We start from the raw sequence: 23,145 nt of genomic DNA, 5'->3' as shown, positions 1-23,145 counted from the left end.
GCAGGTGAAGGATCCGTGGGTCAGTTTCGGGGTGGCGCGGTAGCAGCCCGGCGTGCGGCCGGGGTTGAGGCTGGTGAGGATGGCGGAGTCGTAGGTCAGGCGGGGGGGGGGGCGGGGACCAGGGGTTCGGGCGCTGGGCGCGGTCCAGGCGCGGACAGGTGCAGACGGGCTTGCCCTAGGCGCGCCTTCGGCGCGCCAGCGGCGCGTCCGCTGCGCGGCCTCGCAGCGGCTGCCATTTAAGGGGGTAGCCGGGGGGGCTGGGTGAGCTGGGAGGCGGGAGGAGGGCGGGTAGGCGGGAAAAGCGGCAAAAGGCGAAGGCGGAAAAAAGCGGCGCAGAGAGGCCTAAAGGACGAGGCGGCCTCAAAAAAGCGGGAAAAACGGACGGCGAGGGGGGGGAAAAACGGCGAGTGGGACAGAAGGCACAGTCTTACAGGGGTACAGAAGGCAATAAACGGGGAGGCGCAATCATACGAGGATACAAAATGCAAAAAGGGGGGAGAGGGGAGCACAAGCACGCAAGGATACAGGAAGCAAAGGGGGGGGGCGCGATCACACTGGGGTACAGAATGCAAACAGGGGATCACAAGCACACAGGATACAGAAGGCAGAGGGGGTAACAGGCGGATCAGCAAGCAGAAGGAGGAGAAGGCAACACACAAGAGCTGGTGGCGCTGCGGGGACAGGGGGGCGACCTACCCTGAGGTCAAGGGTCACCACCACTGCCTCGCAGCGGCCGCTTTTAAGGGGGTAGCTGGGGGGGCGGGGTGAGCTGGGAGGCGGGAGGAGGGCGGGTAGGCGGGAATCGGCAAAAGGCGAAGGCGGAAAAAAGCGGCGCAGAGAGGCCTAAAGGACGAGGCGGCCTCAAAAAAGCGGGAAAAACGGACGGCGAGGGGGGGGGGGAAACGGCGAGTGGGACAGAAGGCACAGTCTTACAGGGGTACAGAAGGCAATAAACGGGGGGGGGGGCGCAATCATACGAGGATACAAAATGCAAAAAGGGGGGAGAGGGGAGCACAAGCACGCAAGGATACAGGAAGCAAAAGGGGGGGGGCGCGATCACACTGGGGTACAGAATGCAAACAGGGGATCACAAGCACACAGGATACAGAAGGCAGAGGGGGTAACAGGCGGATCAGCAAGCAGAAGGAGGAGAAGGCAACACACAAGAGCTGGTGGCGCTGCGGGGACAGGGGGGCGACCTTCCCTGAGGTCAAGGGTCACCACCACTGCCTCGCAGCGGCCGCCATTTAAGGGGGTAGCCGGGGGGGGCGGGGTGAGCTGGGAGGCGGGAGGAGGGCGGGTAGGTGGGAAAAGCGGCAAAAGGCGAAGGCGGAAAAAAGCGGCGCAGAGAGGCCTAAAGGACGAGGCGGCCTCAAAAAAGCGGGAAAAACGGACGGCGAGGGGGGGGGGAAACGGCGAGTGGGACAGAAGGCACAGTCTTACAGGGGTACAGAAGGCAATAAACGGGGGGGGCGCAATCATACGAGGATACAAAATGCAAAAAGGGGGGAGAGGGGAGCACAAGCACGCAAGGATACAGGAAGCAAAAGGGGGGGGGGGCGATCACACTGGGGTACAGAATGCAAACGGGATCACAAGCACACAGGATACAGAAGGCAGAGGGGGTAACAGGCGGATCAGCAAGCAGAAGGAGGAGAAGGCAACACACAAGAGCTGGTGGCGCTGCGGGGACAGGGGGGCGACCTACCCTGAGGTCAAGGGTCAACTATGCAATGTAATAAAATAAATGCTAATAAGTTCTTCCTTTATGATGGGAGTTTTTTTTACTCATCCAACATACTTATCCTAGCTGTAATAAATTGTGGTTTTCAAAATTTATTTAAACTACTATTTTTGCTATTTTGTTACCTTGTACTTATGTCCAGATTCGAATCGATGATGTACATTAAATACAAACATGCACTATCCTCTTTATCCCTTCTCACTTTAGTAAGAACTTAACTCGCTAAGCTATCTAGCTAACGCATTGAATTCCAGTCGCGCTTTGCCCTTCTCTGACAAGAAAAGCACAGTTTGCAGACTACAAGGAGTGCACAGTATGGTTGCCATATAACGTGTTTTGCTATCAGTGAGCCATATCTTTTGAAGACGGTCTCACTTAACACGTATCTGATTTGGATCGATCTTGTAAGACTTACAAACTGGATTGAAAATATGTGGAGCACAACGTGAGAAAGAAAATTAGCTTCATTGGAAGAAAAAGACCAATACCTTTGTAAAATCAGTACAGTCTTACACATTTTCCTCGGAACTGTGCCTTGAAAACATGTTTGGTAAATATAGTTGTGCTGTTTGGTTTGATGTACAACAGACTAGATCTTGATATGTCTCTTTTTTCTTTTGTTATTTAGCCAAGATGCTGATTTGTCGGCGGTTGGTGGAGCACCTCCTGAAAACATGACCTTCAAGGAACGCCAGCGTCTTTTTTCCCAGGGCCAGGACGTGTCCAACAAAGTAAAAGCTTCTAGAAAGTTAATGGAACTGGAAAACGAGCTCAACACAAAATAAGGAAGGCAGAACAACTAAAGGCACCTTACGAAAGCTTTGTTAAATACTTTAAATTAATCGAATATGGGAGGTGGCAGAAAGTGTAAAGGGAGGAGTATATTTTTTTGTAAAGAGTGAATTTATGATCCTTTTATTTCTAAGACTGTTAATTCAAATTTATTAAACCACGCATTAGCAGGACAGCAGGTTGCTTACTTTTCCGGGTTTTGTGGTTTGTACAACAAAAGCACTGTAAAATATATTTTAATTATCGCCATCACATTTTGGCGATTTGTAACTTTTTTTCTGATTTTTCTTATCTGCAATGTATATTTTTTTGGGGGGGCTAGCCTAAGAAGCACATCAGACGAGCTGTGTCCTGGGCTGTTGAAGGGCAGAATATAAATATTGAACTTCAAAGCAGGGACAAGGCGGGAAACTGTTTAAATGGTTCTGTGATGGTGGGTGTAAGGGGGCTTTTAAATAGCTATTTGATTTATAACTTAGCATATATCACTTATATCATTTGAAAGATTTGAAAAACAATGTTGTCTTTTTGAGGGAGTAAGGGTGTTGGGTATATTTTTGATTGCTTCTTGATTTTGCCACGGATGTTCTTGAAAAGAGACCCTGGATGGTTACTTAAATATTGTATCCGAGTATCTACAAACACTGGAATTTAATGGCTTGGCAAAGAGAAAATCATACGTATTCTGCACCCAGAGTGTGTGTGTATTTACAGAACGTAAAACCTTACTACTAAACCCAACACAAAGGAGGGGAATATACTGAGTTTGAGGAGAATGTTGTGGGATACTACTGTAGTTCTTATCTCTCTTTTCCATATAAATAATTTTAATCAACCCGGCGTAGACCATGAAATCACGGCAAATAAGGTAAATGAAGACCATATTGGATTTAATCAAGAAGTCAGTGGAAAAAGAAAACTCAGAAAACAAAGACAAGAACTAGCAATTTTGTAACCTGTATGTTCATCTTCCAAAAGAGCGTGTCCACAACACTAGTGCTTTGTGACTCTTAAGTATTTAATGTTGTTTTTATCCAGCATGAAAGCGTATGCCGTTTTACGAGTGACTTGAAAAGATCATGATGGTGAAATATGGTAGAATCTATTTAGTTTTTTCTTTTACAGTGGTATTAAAGTGACTGCTGTTCTGATTCGACTGAGGGAAGAGAGGGAAGTTTGACGGTCATACTGCACAACAATAGTAGATTTTGTTTTTACTAACTTAACTGTAAGAAAAGGTAAACTAGCTTCACTGTTTGACACATTAATCCTCGTTGTTTAGTCACGACCTTTGACGAAGAAGGAACTGCTACACTTTATAGAGCACTTCTCTAATCTCTGTGTGCGGATGAAAAGAAGCACTAGGCAGTTCAGACTGTATATTTGTCTCGTTGGGAGCCTTATTTACGGTGTTAATTTTGGGTTTCTGCCTGTATCAACTTTTTTCATTTATGTGCCTGATTTTATGCCTAAGAATATCACCACAGTCTTTTTTCTCATCGTGTAAAGTTTAAAACAAAATATATTATTCCAAATATTTTTCTCTAGTTAAGAAAACGTTGACAATGGGTTTCGATAATTCTATACCACATTTGACATTATAAAAAAATCCACACGCCTGCATATGAAGAGAAGTTCTCGGTACTGTGTGCGCACTTCCAAATACAGGTGGTAGGTACTCAAAACCTTAGGGGGAAACCATCTTTAATACAAGTTTTTAATAAATGAAAGCAGTATTGGCGAAAGTTGAAGCATAAATGCATGATTTCACATCATCATGATTAATTTGAAACTCTGAAGTAGATTTATGCAGAAAAATATTCATGAAGAACGTGCATGCTTTCCTAATCGGAAGGGAGAGCAGGTATCTCTCAAATTATCTGCAGAATACTAGCATCCTCGTAAAAACACTGGTATTTTAATTTAATCGCAAGGCTCTGTACACGGGAAAACACTATTGTTATGATGGACTATTGTTTTTTTTGCTGCTATCATCCACTGAATTGGAGGTAATGTTGAATCAAAGCGCAATATTTTGTTTGATATGGATCTGGCCCAGGGGGCTAACTTTGGAAATGTGGACAAATGCTTTACATGATTGTTTTTGGACAGACATCAAACTGCTGTAGTTTTCCATTTATACTGTATTTCACTTGCAGCATATTTTTAATAAACTTTATATGTATTTAAGCCTATTTACTTTTTGGATATTCTTAAATAATTCTTTTATGGGTAGAAAATATTACGGTTGTCTTTACGGGTCTTTTCACAGTTGTCTGTATTTCTTTTGTTCCTCTTAAAACCATTTAGTTGTTGGTTAGTTCACCTGTAAGAACAGTACTGCATATCTAGTGAGGATAGATTTACAGCAGTAAAAGGCCAGCGGATTGCTTATTTTCTTTTTGAATTAAAGAATGATATAAAATGTTATTGGATTATTGACAATCATAAAAGAGCAAAAAAAAACACACACCCATCAATAAATATTGATATTAAGATGGACCATGCAAAGATAACACACAATAGCATAACAACTAAAAACAAATTCATTATAAATCATTAAATTCATACTTACATTTTATGTTAAGAACAGGTTATGCAGAAAATTTGCTGTATTCCTCCAAAATCGGGCACTTGTACGAAAGGCACCTTTAGCAAAACATAGTGCCGGGTCAGCTAGTGTTATGAGTTAAAAAAAAAAAAGGGCTGGCTCGTATTGGTGCAAACCACAAGTTCTAAAATGGGCAGGAAGTATCTCGATCAAAATGGTACATAATACGTACAAAACAGTGTAAAGTGCCCAAGCAATTGGGGGGAAATACCATAACAAGGCAGGGCTGCATATTATTTGGATCATCCAATTGAGCCTATTCCAAATTTTGCTAACAAAGATCTTTCCCAAAGATTCCTCAAGAGTGAAATGCAAGGCTTGGGCCCAACAGTAGTTTTAATAACCAGGTAATCTCTCAATGTAACTTTCCCCAGGGCCTCCCTCTCGCTTGCTTCCATAGCATGCAAAACAAATATCCCCTTAACCTTAGCACACTGTCCCTTCCTCATCATTTGAGGGATGGAATACAATTCAAGCCTGCCCAATAGATCAGCTTCTTGCCTTAGGAGGACAAGCCATGGGATCTCATGGCCGTACTCACATTGTAAGCAATCCTGGATCACATTGCAATTAAGAGCAGTATGTTGATTGATCTATATTGCCATCCATAGGAGCTAAGGGACAAATCTAATTGTATCTTCCACATTTGCTAGATTCAATTATTTGTGCATAAAGAAATCTGATAGAGACTTCTAGTTGCAGATTCCTTACCTTAGAATTTCCCCCAGGCGTCAGACTGGATCCGGAGATTTTTCTTCGAGCAATACCTTTGCGTCGGTAGGTGGCGTCGGTCGACTTCACAGGCGTCGTAGTCGCCGTGATGACGACAGGAGTAGTATATAGACGCCGCCTTCGCGCAGTGACGTCAGTTCTTTTCTTTCCACACCAAGCGCTGATCCGGAGAAAAGCTAACCTGGTCTCTTTTTGACTGACTTTGACCCTTTTGTCGAGTTTTTGTGAGAATTTTGGTGCGTCAAGGATGTCCCCAAAGAACAGTTTCAAGCCGTGCGAGGACTGTCACAGCACGTTGTCGATGACAGATCCTCATCGGGTTTGTCTGTGGTGTCTCGAGCGCAACCACAACCCGAAGTCGTGCTCTGAGTGCCAGGCCATGCACCCGAAGGCTTTGAGGGAGCGGTCCCTAAAGCTAATGGCGGTCCGGCACTCAACTCCGTGTAAGTCCCAGTCTCGATCGAGAGGAAGGTCTCGAGACCGATCGCAAAGCCATCACTGCTCATTGTCTTATAAATCTTTGGGTGCAGGTTAGAAGAAGTAGTCGAAGAGGTCCCATCGCTCTCCGACTTCGCCCCGTTGCTCGGCTGATGCGACGCGGGAAGATCGTTGACACTCTAGGCCGCCAGCCATGGAGCCTGCGTCTGGGTCTGCTCTGTGCTTCCCCGAGTTTCCCAGAGCCGGAGCGACCCAGATACTGAGCCTCCAGGCCCAAGGGGTTCGGTTGAGGGGCCTATGGGTTCCATGTAGGCGGCTTCAGATGCGGCCACCGAGGTCCCTTTCGGATCCGTTCGCGGATCTGCACCGGTGCCGGTCGCACAATTAAGACCTTCCCCGGCACCAGGTCGATTGTTGATGCTCCAGATGTCGGTAGTGCCCACTATCGACGTCGACCCGATCTTTATCCCCGACGACTCGTAGTTGGAGTGGCGTCGGCCGACGCCACCTTTGTCTTCGATGAGGCCTATTCGCCCCAGGTCAGATTCAGACCCTTTTTCCTATGGGTATGAATTCAGGGAGGGATTGGATGGGTCCCTGGACCCTTATGATTACCAGGATGACCCATCTTTGGACTGGACTTAGGAATTGGGCGACGCCAGTGGTCTGGATATTTCTGCTGACGCTGGCATGCTGTCGCCTCCTACCGTGGCTACGGCGGAGGGAGCAACTTATAGTATGGAGGTCAGTAGGGCAGCTGAGGTCCTTTGCCTTGAGCTTCCTACTGTAGAGGTCAGGGCTAATCTCCTGAAGGAGGTGCTTCAGCCTGGGACTTCCACTTCAGAACCCTTTTTGCCATTCACTGAAGCCCTAACCAATGTCGTTTTGGGTACTTGGTCCAAACCCCAAAAATGGGCTCCTGTGAAAAGGACTATCGCATGCCACCATCGGCTCTCTCCAAACAACCCTAAATTCCTGTCCCAATGCCCCACATCTGAGAGTCTTGTCATCCAGGCTTCCTTTTCTTCAGGCGCATTCCATTCCACACCCCCGGACAGGGAATCAAAAAGGCTGGAACAGTTTGGTAAGAAGTTGTTTTCTTCCTCCAGTTTTGCGCTGCGGTCTGTGAACACTGCATGCCTTTTGGGCTACTGTACCCACTCTTTGTGGGATACGGTTTGCCAAGTTCTGCCACAGATACCGGGGGAGGACCGTGATACTGTCTCCCAAGCTGTGAACGATGGGAGACATGCAGCAAAGTTCTCAATCCGTTGTGGGCAGGACACGACCGACTCTCTGGGCAGATCGGTTGCTACGACGATGGCCTAGTGCGTACCTCTGGTTTTTCTGGAAAAGTCCAACAGTCACTCATGGACTTGACTTTGGAGACAAAGCGGACTCAGCCTTGGAGAGATTCAAGGACTCCTGGGCTACGACTCGGTCCCTTGGTCTTTCCTCTGCCCCCCAACCCCCACTCCGCAGTCTGATTTTTGCCTCTTTCGTGGCCACGGAAGAGGCTCCATGTCGCGTCCTCCACCCAGCCACCTTGCCATCAATGATATCCAGCCTCTGCGTGGCCGGGGACGCGGAATCCCACGTGGGCGTGGGACAGGGAACCAGAGGTCTGCCCAGTCCACCTCTGCCCTCGCTGCAGCCTCCAAACCCTCCTAGTCCGTCCCCTCACTCCCGTCCAGTTGGTGGCGGGATTCGCCATCACCTGCCCTGCTGGGAATCCATCACTACGGACAGGTGGGTTTTGCAGATCCTTCGAATCTGCTCTACCAGCCATACCTACATCCTTCAGTCACCTTCCAGAGGATCATTTGGCACTTCTCCTCCAGGAAGTCGCAGTTCTCTTGGCCAAGGGAGCTATAGAAAAGGTGCCTGTGCCCGAAGTAGGTCTTCGTTGTTATTCCCGCTTCTTTCTGGTGCCGAAAAAGGAAAAGGACTTACATCCTATCCTAGTCCTTCGGGACCTGAACTACTTCCTCAAGAAGGAGAAATTCAAAATGCTCACCCTGGCTCAGGTTCTGTCTACCTTGGACCCAGGAGACTGGATGGTAGCGTTGGATTTGCAGGACGCTTATTTCCACATCCCCATCCTGCCTGCCCACAGACGTTATCTTCAATTCGTGGTAGGTCACAAGTACTTTCAGTTTAGCGTGCTCCCCTTCGGCCTTACCAGCGCCCCTTGGGTGTTCACGTAAGTGATGGTGGTGGTTGCAGTTCATCTGCCCAGGTTAGGGGTCTCAGACTTCCCCTACCTCGATGACTGGCTGTTGAAGCGGACTCGCCCCAGAAAGTCATCTCCCACCTTTAGACTACGGTGAACCTCCTGCACACGCTGGGGTTCACTATAAATGTGCTGAAGTCACACCTAACTCCTTCTCAGACGCTCCCCTTCATCGGAGCTGTTCTGGACACAGAGCAGTTTCGGGCTTATTCTCCCGCAAAGCGAGTCCAAGACATTCAGGCTATGATTCCAATCTTTCGGCCTCGGTTTTGGGGTTCGGTGAGACTGACTCTGAGGCTGCTGGGCCTCATGGCATCCTGCATCCTGCTAGTAACACATGCCAGATGGCATATGCAGGCTCTGCAGTGGGACTTGAAGTTCCAGTGGGCACAGCATCAGGGGAATCTCTCTTGACATGGTCCAGATCTCGGAGGGGACTGCGAAAGACCTGAAGTGGTGGCTTTCTAATCCGCTTTGGGTCCTCAGCAGATCCCTCTCTCTTCCCCAACCAGATCTATCTATAGTGACAGATGCGTCACCTCTGGGTTAGGGTGGCCTCATAGGAGACGCTGAGATCAGAGGCCTCTGGTCTCCATATCAGTTTTCTGGAGCTCCGGGCGATCAGGTTTGCGTTGAAAGCATTGCTTCCCTCTCTCAAAGAGAAAGTAGTGCAGTTGTTCACGGACAATACTGCCACCATGTGGAACTGCAACAAACATGGCAGAGTAGGGTCCTGGACCCTTTGTCAGGAGGCACTATGCCTCTGGACATAGCTGGAACATCAAGGCATTATCCTGGTGGTTCAACATCTGGCGGGATCTCAACGCCAGAGTGGACAAATTCAGCTGTCAGTGCATAACTGATCACAAATGGCGTCTACATCTGGAGGTGACGCAAGGTCTCTTTCAGCAGTGAGGAGAGTCTTGGTTAGATCTGTTCGCCTACGCAGAGAGCGCGCAATGTCAGCTGTTTGTGCGTTGGAGTTTCCAAGGCAGCACTCGCTCTGAGACGTTCTTCGTCTCGAGTGGAACTCTGGCCTCCTTTATGCCTTTCCGCCTATACCACTTCTGCCCAGAGTTCTCAAGAAGATCAGGAACGACTGGGCCCAAGTCATCTTGGTTGCTCCGGACTGGGTATGGAGAGTCTGGTATCCAGAACTATTGAGCATGTCCATCGGTCTTCCACTCGAACTGCCACTTCGGGCGGACCGTCCGTCGCAGCACCAGGGGACGGTTCTTCACCCGAACCTGTCCAACCTCTGCCTTGATGCATGGAGATTGAGCAGCGACAGTTGACGACTTTTGATCGTCCACCCGAAGTCTGCGATGTTATCTTGGCAGCCAGGCGTCCCTCAACTAAAACTGTATACGCATGTTGTTGGAATAAATTTGTGGCATGATCCACCAACAAATCTGTTGATCCCCTCCCTGCTCCACTATCCGAGGTTCTTCTGTTCATTCTTTATTTGGCCCAGCAGGGCTCTGCTTTGGGCGCCCTTAAAGGGTATTTATCTGCCATTTTAGCCTTCCTTAGGTTACCTGATCAGCCCTCACTTTTTAAATCTCCTATTGTGAGTTGATTCCTAAAAAGCGTCACAATTTATTTCCTCCCACTCCATTTGTCATGCCTCAGTGGGACCTCAATCTTGTCCTTACTTATTTAACGTGTACTCCCTTTGAGCTGATACACAATTGTCACCTGCGGCTCCTCCCCTTCAAAACTGTTTTTCTTGTTGCCATCACCTCTGCTCCCAGGATCAGTGAGCTTCAAGTCCTTTCCTCTAAACCTCCATACTTGTCCGTGCACCCTGACAAAGTGGTGTTGCGCACTAAGGCTTCCTTCCTTCCAAAGGTGGTTATGCCTTTTCATGTAGGCCAGTCCATCACCCTGCCTACTTTCTACGCACCCCCACATCCTTCTCATGAGGAGGAGAGACTCTACCATCTGGACCCAAAAAGAGCGTTGGCGTTCAATCTTAATCGTACTAAATATTTCCGGTTGGACAATCAACTCTTTGTTGTGTATGTGGGTGTGAAAAAAGAGAAGGTGGTGCAAAAGCGTACCATCTCTCGATGGGTGCTTCTTTGCATCAAAATGTGCTATGCTTTGGCCAAGAAGCAACCCCCTGAGGGCTTGCATGCTCATTTCACCAGAGCAACTGCTGCTTCCACTGCGTTAGCACACGGAGTTCCTATCCTGGGTATCTGCCAAGCAGCTATGTGGGCATCCCTGCACACGTTTGCTAAACACTACTACTTGGACAGTCAGGTCCGTCAGGACAGCTGCTTTGGTCGTTCGGTCCTGCAGGACTTCCTAGTATGATCTGCCCTTTGGTGTGGAAAGTCGTTAAAAGAAGCTGACGTCACTGCACAAAGGCAGCATCTATATACTACTCCAGTGTCATCACGGCAATTACGACGCCAACGACGCCCGCGGAGTTGAAGCCTGCGGAGTTGACCGACGCCACCTAACGACGCGCAAGGGTATTGCTTGAAGAAATATCTCTAGATCCAGTCTGACGCCTGGGGGGATTTCTAAGGTAAGGAATCTGCAACTAGAATATGTCTACCAGATATTTCATTACCAAAGGTACGTAACTTGTACATTAGAAGTCCCAGGGGCCAGTCCCAGCAGCCTTCTGCAAAAGTGGTTCTCCTCTTGCTGCGATTAGTACAATCTCGATAACCCCATAAAGCTGCCCCATAGGTCAAAATGGGAAGACACTTCACCTTGCATACCTCCAACAGGGTCAAAAAATGTTTACTACCAACACTAGAATAACACTTAAAGCATCAGAGGATTGATTAAAATGCATACATTAGAGAGGCAAGGTGCCTAACTGTTCTGTGTGTCAAACGTGATGACTGAGTAGGGAAACTTGATTACCATCCCAATTGTTTTACCCTTGATGGAATTCGGCCTTGTTTTGGAGGTTTGCTTTCCACACACCATATAATGTTACTTAGAACTATTCATGTCGGGGTGTGGCTAGGCATCAAGCAAGATGGCCGCGTAGCAGAGCTGCTCCGAAAACAGCAGAGTTAATGTCCTGTAATCTGCATACAAATCTGAACAAGAGTGGGGGGCACACTGCCTGACAAGGCAGAGGAGGTGGATAGGAGACCCGGTTGGCCGTGATCCAGAGGGTACATAGTGTCGGAACGACAACCAGGCCTACAGCCTGGTTGGGTAAGGAAACAAAATGGCAGGCAGCAGAATCACAGGCAGCTGTGACCCGGGAGAGTGAGCGGCTCAGCCCCCGAGAGGATGAGTGCCCAGAAAGAAGGAGAAAGGATCCAGAGACAGCAGATAGAGCAGCCACTGCTTCTAGGACTAGGCTGCACCGGACAAGTGGCACTGGAGGAGAAGGCTCCGAGAAGATGGAGTCAGGAGTAGATAGGGCGGCAGGGTTTGAGTGGCTTCCACGATGCCCTTAGAGCCCACGGTGTGCAGTGTGGTGCATCGTGGGTGAAGGTAGGCGGGATAAAGAGACACAGGCTGGAGAAGTGCGGGCAGTAATGCACCCATGGTGGTGGCAGGACCAGCTCGGGAGGCCCCGGGGAGGAAGTGAGCCCTTCAGGATGGTAGGGGCAGCCACAACAGCCCACTGGTGAGGGAGGAGAGCGCCAGAAGGAGAAGGAGGCGTCAGGAAGGGCAGCTGGAACTTCACTGTCGAGGTGGCACTCGAGTGAGACCCAAGGAGCGGGCCCAGAGAGGTCAGAGCAGAGATGGAATGAGGCCCCACAACTCCTGTGGAGCATGCGTAGTGCAGGGAGGCGCACCAAAGGTGGAAGAAGGGCCCAGAAGAAGCAAGACAGGCAGGCTGGTGAAGAGCAAGGCAGGAACGCATCCCTGGTTGTCGGCTGACCAGAGGCGGCCAGCCAGGTGGGGGGGAAGTGGCGGCACCCCCCAGAGAAAGGGCTACAACAGGTGCCACTGGAAAGAACAGTGGCGGAAACAGCACTACAGAACAGTGCCTGGAAGCCCAGCTGCCCTAGGCTGAGTGCAAATTGAGAGGCTGGAGCTCGGACAGAGGGTGGCCCAGGCCAGAAGACGCTGCTAGACCAATCAAGTGGAAGCGCCCCTCCGTGTGCTGATGCTGATCGGGGGGCCTGGAGTCCAAAGGGTACCGGCCCTTAAAGACCAGAGTGGCAAGCCAGAGCACCTGGCCCTAGGAAGACATCCAAGGGACGGCCCCTGGTGTGAAATACAGGAGGGGCGACTGCTACTTGGGGATGCTATCAGGGACTGCAGACAGCGCAGTCAAACAACCTGGACAAATACACCATGCAGGTGAAGACAGCTGGAATGGAGAGGGACAAGCCAGTCTCCATAGGGGGTCCAGAGAGTGGAGATCCTTCACTGCATGAGATTATGGAGGCCATACAATCATCAAGGAGCAACATTGAGCTGAAAATAGACGCAGTGACAATCAATGTCAATCTATTGCGACCAGACCGCCGCAAAGTTAATGACAAGGTCACCACAGGAGACAGCCACACCAGTGGGCTTCAAGCGATGACTAAAAGGTTGGAAAAGCAAGTACAAGACCTGACCAAGCAACAGAAGGTGGTAGGAGTGAAACTGGAGGATCAGGAGGGGAGAGCCCGTCGCAACAGCGTAAGAATAATGGTCGTTCCGGAAGGGGCGGAAGGGCGCAGTACAGAACTGTTTATAGAGGAATAAACTGGCCCCCAAGGGACTGTCTAATTATTTCACCATTGAAAGATTACATAGAGTGCCGTCCAGGCTGCCTCCGGTGGGAGCTCCTCCTCGAACAATAATCATCAGGGGACGCGATTGTTGGTGGAGGCGGCGGCTGGCGGTGAGGGCAGGAGCCCTTTAAATACATTACTGCGCTCCTGCCTCGCGGGACGCACTTGTTGGTGGAGGCGGCTGGCGGTGAGACCAGGAGCCCTTTAAATACATTACCGCACTCCCGCCTTCCGGGACATGCTTGTTGGTGGAGGCGGCAGCTGGCGGTGAGGGCAGGAGCCCTTTAAATACATCACCGCGCTCCCGCCTCGCGAGACGCGTGTGGGCGGCGCCCAGGCCAAGGGCGGGCCCGTCATCGACTGGGCTGGGCCCCCCATCTAACATTTCTTTTTCCCATTTGGTGGTAAATTCTCTTGGAAGTTGTTAAAGGAGGTGTGGGAGATCGATATCTAAAATGGGGAAAAGAAAGATTAATCTGCAAAAGGGGGAAGGTGGGCCCAGATCTTTATGTCAGTCTTCTACTACCAGCTATTTATCTTCTGTGATTAGGGCTATTGAATCTGAACTAGAGCAAGTTGAAGAAAGGATTGGGGCTGTTCGAAACACTGCTCAGCAGCCCCCATTGGAACCTATTGTCCATATAACTACTAATTCAAAGGAGGGGTCACCTTCATTGGCTTCGCCTATCAATATAATACAATCTACTCAATGTAATATGCCCCCACCACTTTCGGGCCAAAGTGTTAATTCGTCCCTGGAACGCTCCCCGGTGCTTTGCCCACCATTGAAGAAGAGGAGGGCGGGTAAAAAGACCAGGAATATAAAAAAGACGTTAGGCTTGAAAAAGAGAACACATATTTCACCGGCAAAAAGTCCCAATGAATCACTTGTTTTGGTTTCAACAAATGAACATCCTAAAAGCAATAATGCTTATAGCAACCCTCTTGATGTAATAGACTCCATACTTAAATCTTTTTGCACCACTCTAGAGGAGAAACTTACTATCATGATTGCTAAAAAAACTAGATTGCTTCTGTAATAACGTGCTTAGTACTTTTTCTCAGTTACCAAATTCAGGAGCACTAAGCAAGGGAATGGCACCGAGCCGGGATGTGGCAACAAAGGTAAACCAATTACCCATATTGACATCCCACTAAGCCGGTACACTTATGGCCAGACCTTTGGCTTTACCTGGCCTAGGTAAAGCCGTGACTAGTTTGCCGCAAGTAACTCCTAAAGAAGCCACCTCTCCTGGCCCAATTCGTCCATTATCAAATAATTCTATTAATCAAGCAGATATCTTACACCTACCTCCTGATTGTATTCCATATGTTTTGGTGTTATCAAATGTACCTCCTCTAGACAGTAACAAAAAAGAAGACACCCAAGCTTTGATTAGGAAGTCTGTTCACTGGCTGAATTCTAAATTTAAGGCTAAATATCATCCAAATAATAAGATCCTTATGGCATGTAGAGTGAAGCAGGTGGGCCACCGAAGAAATATGGAAGAAGGAGATTGTGTCGTAATTAATTTTGCTAACCCGTGTTCAGTTGATCACCTTTTGGCAAATTCAGATTGTTCTTATTTCCCAGATAAAGGGATACAAATCCACTCGTTATGTCATTTTTACGACCATTCCCTTTTTCCTCAATGTAACAGTGTTGTCTCTAGCTATCATAGCCTAGCTTCTGTTAGGCCATACGCGCTGGTAAATGTTCCCACTAGCAATTGTCCTCTGCCCTTTAACTCTCTTGACGAGAATGATTGACTTAAGGTTATTGCTAGTCCGGGTCACAAAAACCTGTTGAGATTAACGACTGATGATGACCATGACAAACTTGTACAGGAAGTAAGAGTGAAGATTCCTGATAGCTCCCATTTAAACAATATTGCTAGATTGGTGCCACACTCAGGATCAAAGCCTCTATCCTTGATTAGTTGGAATATTGCGGGCTCAGATCTAAAATAAATAATCCGGACTGGGTGAGTTTTATATCATCCTTTGACATAATCTGTTTACAGGAAACTTGGACCCAAGATACGTTTTTTCTGGATGGGTATACAACTCTTTACCAGCCGGCAGAAACTTCTACAATGGGAAGAGCACGTGGAGGTCTTTTAATGTTCATATCTTTACGATCACCATCACTGAAGGCTTCCTTAATTTGGTCCTCTCCTTATTTTATGATTGTTTTATTATCTATTAGGGGGTGTAAAGGTATTTTGATCTTAAATTTTTATAACAATGTCCCACGCAGTCTCGTTAGAAGAACGTTAGAGGACGCTGTGGATTTTATTGATTCCTCTATTGAATTACAGGACGAAGATTTAGTAGTCTTATGGGTCGGCGATTTTAATACTTCCTTATGTTGTTAGGAAAATTTAGAATTGTGCGCTATTCCTACTGAAGGCAGAGAATCGTTAATTCATTTTACTCATTCACCTGAAGGAGAAGCTCTGAACTCCTTCTTATGTAACTTTGATCTGGTTCATGTCAGGGAGAAAATGGCACTAGATTCTCTAAATGTTTCAACGTTTACAGGGAATGTGAAGGGGAGTACCATTGATTTTATTCTTTTGGCTCTCCAGATTGTCATTTAATCTGTGATTTCAAGATAATCCCTCATTGCGCCAGTGACCACAATCCTCTGTGTATCAACCTAGACTTAATTATAGATCAGATACCTAGGGATAAGGGATTGAGAAGAAATACTACTCTTCATATAAACTCTGGCTTACGCTTGAAGTGGGATAAAATAAACCCAACCATTTTTAATCAAGAAATAATAAGATGTAGGCTCGACTTCACTAATATATGTTTATCTCAGCAGCCTGACCATGACCATATAGTTCAAGAATTTGAAATATTAAGTAATGCCATTTCACATGCCTTTGTGGTGGACAGGCCTACTATGGGTTTGCCCGGTCTTAAATGGTTTGACTGCATGTTCTATTGCTCCCACAAAATTAAAAGATACCCTTAAATCAGTTTCTTCTTCCTGTCAGTTAATTAAATCAGTCAGGGCTGAGTATAAGGCCACCTTGGAAAAAAGGAAATCAGAGATAAGGTCTAAGGCATGGGAAGAGCTTCAGGCCGCTTCCGATCTGAAGGATTCCTCAAAATTCTGGAAGGTGGTCAATCATTCCTATTTCACGGATAGTAATACTAAGGTTGATGATTGTTTTATTGTAGAAGAAGTGTGGTTGAACCACTTTAGGAAAGTATTTGATCCAGATAATGATCCCCGAATCAGGGAGGATAACATCAATAATCGGACTAATATAGACCCCAATATAAACGCCTTAGATATTTTATTTGATCTACATGAGATCCTTGGAGCCCTAAATCGCTAAAAACAAGGGAAGTGCCCTGCCCTGATGGTGTCCCCATTGATATTTTTAAATCTATGCCTAATCTTTGGAGCCCTCTAGTAACAAACGTTTTAAGAAGTGCTGTTAAAACTAATATACTCCCTTCTTGGCAACTGGCAATTATTATCCCTATTTTAAAAAAGGGTAATAGGCAAGTTCGGTCTGGACTGTTCCCATGAGGAACAGGGTCAAGACTGATTTGCATATGGCTGGGTCCAAACTGGGGTGGCATGGTGAGCAAAAGAATGATGGATTAAACCCAGATCTATGACTGGGGGTGAGTGTTTGACAATGTTCAGCATTCCGTCCATCACTTGTTGTTTTTGCTTTGTCGCCCTAAGTGGGAAGGGTATGCCCAGACGTGGGTCCCGTGCTTCCTATGCCACTGGATTCAAGCTAGCCTGGCTGATGAGGGGTGAAACCCCGAAACCGGTCCCAGGATGCTTGTTTCCGGTCCAGTGAGGACCTGGCTTGGCAGTTCGGTCTGGACTGTTCCCATGAGGAACAGGGTCAAGACTGATTTGCATATGGCTGGGTCCAAACTGGGGTGGCATGGTGAGCAAAAGAATGATGGATTAAACCCAGATCTATGACTGGGGGTGAGTGTTTGACAATGTTCAGCATTCCGTCCATCACTTGTTTTTGCTTTGTCGCCCAGACGTGGGTCCCGTGCTTCCTATGCCACTGGATTCAAGCTAGCCTGGCTGATGAGGGGTGAAACCCCGAAACCGGTCCCAGGATGCTTGTTTCCGGTCCAGTGAGGACCTGGCTTGGCAGTTCGGTCTGGACTGTTCCCATGAGGAACAGGGTCAAGACTGATTTGCATATGGCTGGGTCCAAACTGGGGTGGCATGGTGAGCAAAAGAATGATGGATTAAACCCAGATCTATGACTGGGGGTGAGTGTTTGACAATGTTCAGCATTCCGTCCATCACTTGTTGTTTTTGCTTTAATAGGCAAGACCCTTCCTGTTACAGACCAATATCTTTGATTGACTCCACAGCTAAGATTCTGGGTAGTGTAATTTTATCTCGCCTGGAGGATTGGGTGCTACAGACACAGATTTTATCCCCAATTCAATTTGGTTTTCGACCCGGTTTGGGTACAGTTGAGCAAGTATTAAACTTGCATCTCATTCTTAACAAATATGTAATTGCCAAAAGAGAGCCAATTCATAAGGCTTTTATTGATTTATCCAGCGCCTTTGACTTGGTAAACAGGGAGACGTTGTGGCAAATCATGGAAACTCTGTGAAGCGATGCGACTCTACTGGATCTCATAAAGCACCTTCCTATTGATTTAAAGGTGTCAGTTCAGTTTGGCCCATCAGGAAAAAGAACCGTCCCCATTTCCTCTTTTAGGGGAGTGCGACAGGGATGTATTTTGACCCCCTTTCTTTTTTTGATATATATTAATGGGCTTTATGATTTTTGATAAAAAAAATGGGAAGGATGTGCCAAAGATGGGTCAGAGATTGCTCCCAGTTTTACTATATGCAGATGATGCTGTACTTATTGCACGCACTGCAAATGGTTTACAAGGCCTGAAGGATCTTTTTTTGGACGTCATGTTGGACTTAGATCTAAAAGTTAATTATTCTAAGACATTTGTTATGACACGTGGCCCCCGAAATACAAAATTTTAAACATTTACTATTGGGGGCAATCTCATTAATAAGGTGAGGGATTTCTGTTATCTAGGTATGCATATAAGCTCTTCTATGCTTTGGAATACTCACCTTAAATTTAAGACTCAGCAAATGTCAAGGAATACGGAAGCGATCTTTCGTTTTACCCATAAACTGGGCCATAGACCGTCTTCTCAGATTATGACGCTATATAACTCCAAGTGTGTCTCAGCAGCCCTATATGGGGCTGGAGTCTGGGGCTACATTAAAATACCCACGCTCGAACGTACTGAGAATAAATTTATGCGCAGACTATTGATGGTACCTAAGTGTATAGCAAACATCATTATCCACGAGGAGGTGGGCCAATGCTTTTTAGAGGACACGGTCTCTATTGCCCCCCTTTTGCTGTGGATTAGATGTTGGTCAAACCCAGCGGCAAGTCTTGTGCAGGAATGTATTACTGAATGCACACAGTTGGCTAACTCAAACAGGATCCCCTGGCTTTGTACTTGCGATCATCTTTTGATAAGCTGGGGCTTAGGTATATGTATGAAGAACCGCAACTGCTAACTACAACTGCAAGGCCCCTGTTGAAAGCACGTCACTCTGAGCATACTTTGCACATAAGACTTCATAGCTGTTTTAACTTGAAATCTTTAGATTCTTATACCCAGATTGCTACGGCCTTACATATTGAACCTTATTTGACTTGGTTTTCATGCCCAAAAATATTTCTCTTGTAACTTTTCTTTAGACTAAATTTGATTCATTTTAAGGTGGCCTTTCCCAAGCAGTGTATTTGGCAAAAAGATCTACCACCCAGCCCTTGCAATGCCAGCTCAAAGCAAAGCACTGCTCATTTTTTTTCTCTTTTGCTCTCTTTATGCCTCCCCTAGAAATACTTTCATTTTACCTATTTTACGCACATTAAGACCAATCCACTATAAGGAAGCTTTCATATATTTTCAGAAATTACTAAATGACAAAATTTGTTTTCAGGTTTTAAATTGTATTAGATCATCTATTGGTATTAGGAACCGGTATTAATATCCTGTAACTTATTAATCTCATTTCATGCTGATTTTGAAATCCTATTTGTATGTTCAAAATGTTATACCTTATATATGTGGTTTAGGATAGTTTTATTCCAGAGGAAGAAAGGTTTTTATCATACGTTAGGGTATTTAAACAGTTTTTAGTATTATATTGCATGAAACTAGTAAACGATTTGATAAGAACATTGGAATATCTGTGAAAGAGGAACTTGGATTAGATTATTCTGCCCTCTTTTTTTGGTAACATATGCAAGATGTGCTTTACTTTTTTTCTGTCTGCTTGTTCTTTCGGAAATCTGATCTTAATTTGAACTTTTATGGCAATTGCGAATAAAGTTCTTTGACTGACTGACTGACACCAGAGTATTCAATTTCAGGGGCCAGGACGCAATTTTACAGACTGCCTGAATGAGGGGCAATCTGAAATAGGGAAAATGCAACTATTACTAATGCACTGATGCCAGTGTACAATTTATTGTAAAATACACCCAGAGGGCATCATAGAGATGCCCCCTGAAAACATATCCAGTGTAGGCTGACCAGTTTCTGTCAGCCTGTCACACACCAGACATTTTGCTGGCCACATGGGGAGAGTGCCTTTGTCACTCTGTGGCCAGGAACAAAGCCTGTACTGGGTGGAGGTGCTTCTCACCTCCCACTGCAGGAACTGTAACACCCCCTTTGTTACAGCGCCCCAGGGCATCCCAGCTAGTGGAGATGCCCGCCCCTCCGGCCACCGCCCCCACTTTTGGCAGCAAGGCTGTAGGAGATAATGAGAAAAACAAGGAGGAATCACCCACCAGTCAGGGCAGCCCCTAAGGTGTCCTAAGCTGAGGTGACACCTGCCTTGAGAAATCCTCCATCTTGAATTTGGAGGATTCCCCCAATAGGATTATGGATGTGCCCCCCTCCCCACAGTAACCAGAGACGACCCCCCTGAGCCCCCACAGCAGCGCCTACAGAGAGAATCCAGAGGCTCCCCCTGACAGCGCCTGCCTGTAACAAGAGACCTGATGCCTGGAACCAACACTGCACCCGCAGCCCCAGGACCTGAAGGAACCGAACTCCAGTGCAGGAGCGACCCCCAGGTGACCCTCTGCCTAGCTCAGGTGGTGCCTACCCTGAGGAGCCCCCCCTGTGCCTACCTGCATGGTTGAAGTGACCCCTGGGCCCCTCCATTACTTCCTATCTAAAACCAGATGCCTGTTTGCACACTGCACCCGGCTGCCCCTGTGCCGCTGAGGGTGTACTTTCAGTGCCTGCTTGTGTCCCCCCCCAGTGCCCTACAAAACCCACCTGGTCTGCCCCCCGAGGACGCAGGTACTTACCTGTTGGCAGACTGGAACCAGGGCACCCCATTGAAGCCTATGTGTTTTGGGCACCTATTTGACCTCTGCACCTGACCGGCCCTGAGCTGCTGGTGTGTTAACTTTGGGGTTGCCTTGAACCCCCAACGGTGGGCTACCTTGGCCCCAACTTTGAGACTTGTAAGTGTTTTACTTACCTGCAAACCTAACCTTTACTTACCCCCCCCAGGAACTGTTGATTTTTGCAGTGTCCACTTTTAAAATAGCTTATTGCCATTTTGACAAAGACTGTACGTGGTACTGTATTAATTCAAAGTTCCTAGAGTGCCTAAGTGAAATACCTTGAAGTATTACTTGTAAATCTTGAACCTGTGGTTTTTAAAATAAACTAAGAAAATATATTTTTCAAAATAAAAACCTATTACCCTGGAGTAAGTCTTTGAGTGTGTGTTCCTCATTTATTGCCTGTGTGTGTACAACAAATGCTTAACACTACCCTCTGATAAGCCTGCTGCTCGACCACACTACCACAAAATAGAGCATTAGAATTATCTCTTTTTGCCACTATCTTACCTCTAAGGGGAACCCTTGGTCTCTGTGCACACTATTTCTTACTTTGAAATAGTATATACAGAGCCAACTTCCTACATTGGTGGCAGCGGTGGGATCTAAGACTTTGCATTTGCTAGACTACTCAGCCAATACCCGATCACACGACTAAATTCCAAAAATTGTCATTAGAAACTGATTTTTGAAATTTGAGTTATTTTTCTAAATTTTTAAAAGTCCTGCTAGGGCCTTGTGTAAGTCCCTGTTAGCATTTCTTTTAGAGTTTGAACGTTTTGTAAAAGTTTGGATTAAGTTCTAGAGATAGTTTTAGATTCTTAAAAAGTATCCCAACTTTTAGAGAAATAATGTCTAGTACAGATGAGATGGTGGTGGAACCCAATCTCACCCCTTACCTGCATCTTAGGATGTCAGAGTTAAGGACTCTCTGTAAAACAAAAAAGATAAAAACTGGATCAAACCCTACCAAAGTACAGCTCCAGGAGCTTTTGGCAGAGTTTGCTAGAGATCATCCCTCTGAAGACAACCTTACAGAGGGGAAAACTAGTGACCAGGAGGATAATTTCCCCCCTCCTGTCCTAGTTAGGGAGCCCAGGGTTCCTCAAACCCTGACTCCACAAGTGATAGTCAGAGATGCTGCTTCCCCCCACAGGGGAGTCCTGCAACAACTCTGGAAGCATTGAGGGCAACCTCAATGAAGATGACCTCCTGTTAGCCAGGATGGCCAAAAGATTGGCTTTGGAGAGACAGCTCCTAGCCATAGAAAGGGAAAGACAAGAGATGGGTTTAGCTCCCATCAATGGTGGCAGCAACTTAAATAGGGTCAGAGAGAATACTGACAGGGAAGCGCTGTGAGGCCAGTGGAGGGGCAGGAGCCCTTTAAAAACACTTTCGCGCTCCCGCCGTCGCGGGAAGCGCTGTGAGGCCAGTGGAGGGGTAGGAGCCCTTTAAAAACACTTTCGCGCTCCCGCCGTCGCGGGAAGCGCTGTGAGGCCAGTGAAGGGGCAGGAGCCCTTTAAATCGTCTTCGCGCTCCTGCCGTCGCGGGAAGCGCTGTGAGGCCAGTGGAGGGGCAGGAGCCCTTTAGAAACACTTTTGCGCTCCCGCCGTCGCGGGAAGCGCTGTGAGGCCAGTGGAGGGGAAGGAGCCCTTTAAAAACACTTTCGCGCTCCCGCTGTCGCGGGAAGCGCTGTGAGGCCAGTGGAGGGGCAGGAGCCCTTTAAATCGTCTTCGCGCTCCCGCCGTCGCGGGAAGCGCTGTGAGGCCAGTGGAGGGGCAGGAGCCCTTTAAAAACACTTTCGCGCTCCCGCCGTCGCGGGACGCGCACGGGCGGCGCCCGGGCAAAGCCCGGGCCAAGGGCGGGCCCGTCCTGCGCCCATCAGCGGCCGACAGAGGCTGGGCTGGGCCACCCCCCTGACATCTATCACCCAAGAAGGCATATTGGACTTAGTCCCATTTGCTATTGTCAACTCTGTGTCCCCAGTCAGCTGCTCCACTAAATCTGACACCTTATCGTTCAACCTTGCACCTACACCAACACCAGATGGGCAAAAGGAAAGCAATAGAGGCAGGGGCCGGGGTAGTGCTAAAAGCCAAGCGAAAAAGGCATAAGCATGCAGCTAGCAACTGCGTCATGGTTAGAATCGACTCTCTCCTGGGCGAATGCAATGGAATACTAACTAGCCCCCAGGGAAACATTTCTATTGAAACTGGGGGGAGGGCCCCTTCAATTAACAGGAAGGACGGTCCCACGAAAATCGCGGAGATCTTCGTGAAACGTGGGCAACAAGTCAGTGACACTACAGGGGTGGGCGAAAGTAGGAATGTTATCACCCATACCGCCCCCTCTCCTGCAGAAGACCCACCACTTGCCACCAATGATTCCATCCAGCTCAGTAACCGTTTCAATCCCTTAACCAACATCCCCGAATCACACGACGACACCAAC

The 23,145-nt window shown here is 47.4% G+C and overlaps 1 protein-coding gene across 13 annotated transcripts in view; it reads left to right on the top strand.

Moving 5' to 3' along the window:
• The window catches only part of AFDN (afadin, adherens junction formation factor), a 1,710,163-nt gene extending 1,705,432 nt beyond the window's left edge, over positions 1-4,731 (top strand). For 7 of the 13 annotated variants that reach the window (XM_069234921.1, XM_069234923.1, XM_069234919.1 and 4 more), the window contains one exon: positions 2,373-4,731. In XM_069234921.1, the coding sequence (XP_069091022.1) occupies positions 2,373-2,529 (157 nt within the window). In that variant the 3' untranslated portion in view covers positions 2,530-4,731. The remainder of the gene's footprint in view (positions 1-2,372) is intronic. The other 6 variants (XM_069234926.1, XM_069234930.1, XM_069234928.1 and 3 more) reach the window with 1 other exon arrangement.
• The last annotated feature ends 18,414 nt before the right edge of the window (positions 4,732-23,145 follow it).

Source organism: Pleurodeles waltl, chromosome 5 (assembly GCF_031143425.1).
Source record: "Pleurodeles waltl isolate 20211129_DDA chromosome 5, aPleWal1.hap1.20221129, whole genome shotgun sequence".
Taxonomy (NCBI): Eukaryota; Metazoa; Chordata; class Amphibia; order Caudata; family Salamandridae; genus Pleurodeles; species Pleurodeles waltl.
This window is presented reverse-complemented; position numbering and strand designations above follow the sequence as displayed.